The sequence below is a fragment of the Lithobates pipiens genome, unplaced genomic scaffold (genome assembly GCF_037356315.1).
Source record: "Lithobates pipiens isolate NorthernLeopardFrog02 unplaced genomic scaffold, aLitPip1_a1.2 Scaffold_1, whole genome shotgun sequence".
NCBI classification, from domain to species: Eukaryota; Metazoa; Chordata; class Amphibia; order Anura; family Ranidae; genus Lithobates; species Lithobates pipiens.
In genome coordinates this window covers 83,302,821-83,308,614 of record NW_027507685.1, presented here as the reverse complement: position 1 = coordinate 83,308,614, position 5,794 = coordinate 83,302,821, and the positions used below count along the sequence as shown (strand labels likewise).

Genomic DNA, 5,794 nt, shown 5'->3' with positions numbered 1-5,794 from the left:
TCCTACCTATCACACTTTTGAAGGTCCTGGACCACCAGGACAGTGAAGTTACCCACAAAATGACCCCATTTTGGAAAGCAAACACCCCAACGTATATTCTATGAGACATGGGCTGCAAATAGGTACTCGGGTACTCTGATGGCCTGGTGACAGGTACTCGGGTACTCTGATGGCCTGGTGACAGGTACTCGGGATACTCTGATGGCCTGGTGACAGGTACTCTGATTGCTTGGTGACTGGTATTTGGGTACTCTGAAGGGCGGTGACAGGTACTCATATGGACTGTGACAGGTACTCAGGTACTAAGATGAACTGTGACAGGTACTCAGATGAACTGTGACAGGTACTCGGGTACTCAGATGGACTGGAACAGGTACTCGGGTACTCAGATGGGCTGTGACAGGTACTCGGGTACTCAGATGGGCTGTGACAGGTACTCGGATGAACCGTGACAGGTACTTGGGTACTTTGATGGGCTGTGACAGCTACTCGGGTACTCAGATGGACCGTGACAGGTACTCGGGTACTCTGATGGACCGTGACAGGTACTCGGGTACTCTGATGGACCGTGACAGGTACTCCGGTACTCTGATGGGCCGTGACAGGTACTCTGATGGGCCGTGACAGGTACTCTGATGGGCCGTGACAGGTATTCGGGTACTCTGATGTGCCGTGACAGGTACTCGGGTACTCTGATGGGCCGTGACAGGTACTCGGGTACTCTGATGTGCCGTGACAGGTACTCGGGTACTCTGATGGGCCGGGACAGGTACTCGGGTACTCTGATGGACCGTGACAGATACTTGGGAACCCTGATGGACTGTGACAGGTACTCGGTACTCTGATGGACTGTGACAGGTACTCGGGTACCCTGATGGACCGTGACAGGTACTCGGGTACCAGAACAATGGAATTTCCCATAAAATGACCCCATTTTGGAAAGCAAACACCCCAACGTATATTCTATGAGACATGGGCTGCAAATAGGTACTCGGGTACTCTGATGGCCTGGTGACAGGTACTCGGGTACTCTGATGGCCTGGTGACAGGTACTCGGGTACTCTGATGGCCTGGTGTCAGGTACTCGGGTACTCTGATGGCCTGGTGACAGGTACTCGGGTACTCTGATGGCCTGGTGACAGGTACTCTGATGGCTTGGTGACTGGTATTTGGTACTCTGAAGGGCGGTGACAGGTACTCATATGGACTGTGACAGGTACTCGGGTACTAAGATTAACTGTGACAGGTACTCGGGTACTCAGATGAACTGTGACAGGTACTCGGGTACTCAGATGGACTGGAACAGGTACTCAGATGGGCTGTGACAGGTACTCGGGTACTCAGATGGGCTGTGACAGGTACTCGGATGAACCGTGACAGGTACTCGGGTACTTTGATGGGCTGTGACAGGTACTCGGGTACTCGGATGAACCGTGACAGGTACTCGGGTACTCTGATGGACCGTGACAGGTACTCGGGTACTCTGATGGGCCGTGACAGGTACTCGGGTACTCTGATGGGCCGTGACAGGTACTCGGGTACTCTGATGGGCCGGGACAGGTACTCGGGTACTCTGATGGGCCGGGACAGGTACTCAGGTACTCTGATGGGCCGGGACAGGTACTCAGGTACTCTGATGGGCCGGGACAGGTACTCAGGTACTCTGATGGGCCGGGACAGGTACTCTGGTACTCTCATGGGCTGGGACAGGTACTCTGATGGGCTGTGACAGGTACTCTGATGGGCTGTGACAGGTACTCGGGTACTCTGATGGGCTGTGATAGGCACTCAAATACTCTGATGGACTGTGACAGGTACTCTGATGGACTGTGATTGACAGGTACTATGAGGGGTGGTGACAGGTCCTCTTTATTGGGGGGGGGCAATCAGTATGATTGGTGTACACTGTAGGCGGTAACGAGATGTTACCGCAATCTCCTCCTCACACACGATCGATGTGTGAGGAGGAGAACCCGGTAACATCTCGTTACCGCGGTTTGTTTACATTTTAGTGATCGGCTGTGAAAGGATCACAGCCGATCACGTGGGTAAACAGCCAGCCACCGACGTGCACGCGCAGCGTGCTCACGATCGCACGCATGCGCCGTGCACAGTCGGGGTGTGACCATCTGTGATCGGCCGTGACTTCATCACAGCCGATCCCGTGGTAAACAGCCATAACCAATGGTTGTTCATCCCCTTCGGTGGTGAGCGGTGTCTCCGTGACATGCCGCCACCGAAGAAACAGGGATGCGCGCGCACGATCGCTCGCATTCCCTGTTTAAACGGGAGGCCGTCATATGACGGCCTCCTGCCACAATAGGTGAGCCACCTGGCCGTCATTTGACAGCCGGCGGTCAGCATCTAGTTAAAAGGGTGTTCCAGCGGGGAAATTAATTTTTAAAAGTCAGCAGCTAAAAAAAAAAAAAAAAAAAAAAAAAAAAGCTGCTGACTTTTAATGATGACCCTTACCTTTCCAGGGCACCTGCGATGTCGGCCACCCGAGGCTGACCCGTCCCTCGGCTCTTGGGTTCCACCGCTACCATCCTCACTAAGGGAAACAGGCAGTGGAGCCTTGCGGCCTCACTGGCCGTTTCCTACTGCGCATGCACAAGTCACGCAGCGCTTTGTGAATGGGACGCGCTGTGTTAGGAAACACACAGTTCCCAGAACCCCATTACCCAGAAGACAACGTGAGGAGGAAAAAAGACCGAAGACCACCGTGGAGTAGGAACAGGCAGATTAGGAAGACTGTCTAGCAACAGGGATTTCTGGTAAGGAAAAAAACATTTTTTTTAAGATTAATGCCGTTTTCTTTTTTAGGGTGGCCCTCCACTTTAAGCAGTCCAATAAATTTTTATATAGCTTAGCTGTGTCCACAAGTTCCTAAAAATTCATACAATGTGTTGTTAGCCAAGGTGTCAGCTATTTAAACAGTTCCTCACTCTTACACAATAGTTTAGGCCATATGAGGTTTATTTTGATGTGAAAGTAGTCCAATAACCTTTTGTCTTCATGGTTGTATATGTGGTTTTTGTTTATTCCAGGCAAATGTCCGCTTGTTTTGTGACGAGAGCTACCATTGTTCCAGCGAGTTTCTGTCTCGACATCTGCTTGTAAAGGTTTTCAATAGTTGATGTAGTAACAACTTGGAAAACACGAGATCATGTATTTTACTTTAAAGGTCTCCAAGAGGGTAACAGTTCAATAATATCAAAATTATAGTTCATCCACTTTTTGAGGCCTACTGTAATCTCTCATCTATGCCAGTGAATATTAAATGTATTTCTTCATGAATTCACAAGATCTAGAATGGGTCTTACCTCTCTGGTTCTGGAACCTTAAAAGGTTTGAGCCAAAACCCCCTGTTCCACTAAGGAAACCTCTGATATCACCAACTGGGATAAAAGCTGATCCAGAGGCCAGAAAGAGAGACTTTTTTTTTTTCTGGATCCTTAGGCACATCCTCCGAGGAGACAGAAAATCTTGCATAAAGACTGCCCCATCAGCAGCCCAAGGACCCCACAGGCAGCACCCAAACTCCAGACCCTCAGATCAAAAGTCTGATTCTCCACCGACGGAGCCATCCGGGCTCTTGGAACTCTAGTCGTAACCTAGAGAAAAAAATTGCAGAAATCCATCTGTCCTGACATTGTTCCTGCCAGATCTTGAGAATCGTAGGACCTTTCCCCTCACCCGGACGAGTGGGAGTGCCCCTTCATGAGAAGGCTTTAGCATTCGGCTTTGTGGTCTTTCTGCCCCAAGGATCCTGGTGCTGCCCTTGGGGACTTTCCCTTGAACCTGACGGTGGGGGCCGTCGAGACTGCCTAGAGCAGGGGTGGCTAACCAGACAAAGACCAAGAGCCACATTTTTTATCAAGTTACCGCAAAGAGCCACATCATACGCATGGGCACACATGAACATCACCCCATCCCTTCCTCATACACACATACGTTTGCTCAGCTGGATTTATTGTAAATGTCACACACTGTTTTAACACTACAAAGACCACAGGCCAGTCGTTTTCAACAATGAACACTGTGTGCACTCTCACACAGACAAACTCTGTTTAACCAAATCCATAACAAGAATAATAGAACAATTTACAAAACATTTTACCTTTTATTATGCGCATTATATGTGTTATTTAGTGGGACTTCTGGCAATCCTTGTCTTGAACAATCCTGTTCAAATCTGGCTTGTACTCCGTTGTTGTAACTCGAAGCAATTCTTTCACATGAGTGTCGGTCAGAACAGACCGATGCTTCGATTTCACGTGTTTCAGGGTGGAAAACAAAGACTCGCAGACATATGTTGACCCAAACATTGACAGTATCTTAAGTGCAGCTCGTTTGACATTGGGGTATTTTTCCATTGGCACAAGTTTCCAAAACTCAATGGTCCCTTCCTTTAAAGCAGGTTTCAGTTTGTCCTCTTCACGAAGATCAATCATCTCCTTCTCAGCCGCACCCTCATCTATGACTAGCGGGGCTTTCAAACAGTCCGTCTCAGCGTTAAATGGGTCGACAAGGAACGTAATCTGTGGCCTTTTCAGTTGTAGATCACGGAACCGGGCCACAAAGCTTTCGTGCAGCTTTTCAACCAGTGTTGCATATCTGGCTCTTTGCTTGTTCAGGACGACGCTGGTGACCTGCCCGCTGGCTTTTAGTAGAGTGGGAAAATGTGTTAAATCTCCCTTTTGAATATGCGCCTTGAACAAATTCAGTTTGTTGACAAATGCAAACACACTTTGCACCAGATCAGGCAGCATTTTTAACTTACCCTGCAAGGTCAGGTTCAGTTTGTCCAAGTGACACAGCATGTCAACCAAAAAGGCCAGATCCATAACCCACTCGAGGTCCGAGAGCTGTGGATAGTCCTTGTTCTTCTCTTCCATGAACAGTTTCACAGCATCCAAAAGCTGGAAGAAGCGAGAGAGTACCTGGCCTTTTGACAGCCACCTTACAGTGCAGTGTTGCGCCAGGTCACCTGGAAGCCCTTGGTCCAGCTCAGCGATGAGATTCTTGAATTGCCGGTGGTGAAGCGCATGTGTACGGATGTAGTTGACGATTGCCATCACAGGCTTCATGACACTGTCCAAATTCCATGTTTTAGACACAAGTTGCTCGCTGTGTATGATGCAGTGGAAATTCCAAAACTCTGGAAATGTTTGGTCAGCTTTGCACAGCCCCACAAGCCCATTCACAGATCCAATCATGGCTGGCGCTCCATCTGTGGCTATTGCAGTTAGTTTCGCTATGGGCAGATTTGCTTTCACAAATGCATCCATCATTGTATCTTTCACATCTATGCCACGGGTTCTGTCTTTTAAAGGCATAATATCGAGGAGTTCCTCTTTGATCAAACAATCGTTTGACACAGACCGTACAAATATTGCCAATTGAGCCTTGTCTTGTATGTCACAACTCTCATCCAATGCGACACTAAAATACTCACAAGCTTGAAGATCAGAGTGCAACTTTGACTGAATAGACGTGTTAATGTCTGATATTCTGTGCTCAACATTGTGGCGGGACAGTTGGAGGTCTGATACCATTCGTTTTAGTTTGTCGTTTTCAGGAGACAAGATTTCAACAATGTCACAGAGGCATTTTTTAATGAACTCCCCTTCATTGTATGGCTTTTTGGCCTGTGCAATGTTCCAAGCCAGTTGATACGATGCAAGCGTTACAGTCTCTGTGTGCTTTGTAAGTTTTTTGAAAAACTGTGCCTGCTTTTCTGTCTGACTTTTCAAAGTAACCAATTTGTGCTTGCGAAGTTCAGTCCCTTTTG

At 48.4% G+C, this 5,794-nt stretch overlaps 1 protein-coding gene across 1 annotated transcript; it reads right to left on the bottom strand.

Moving 5' to 3' along the window:
• Positions 1–4,148: 4,148 nt before the first annotated feature.
• LOC143987254 (general transcription factor II-I repeat domain-containing protein 2A-like) lies at positions 4,149–5,339 on the bottom strand. Its single transcript, XM_077485859.1, has one exon. It carries the CDS (start codon positions 5,337–5,339, stop codon positions 4,149–4,151), a length of 1,191 nt encoding a protein of 396 aa, XP_077341985.1.
• Between the last annotated feature and the right edge of the window lie 455 nt (positions 5,340–5,794).

Bases quoted from the DNA above. Each gene is read 5' to 3' on its own strand.
- LOC143987254 (XM_077485859.1), bottom strand. From the start codon at position 5,339: ATGCCTTTAAAAGACAGAACCCGTGGCATAGATGTGAAAGATACAATG.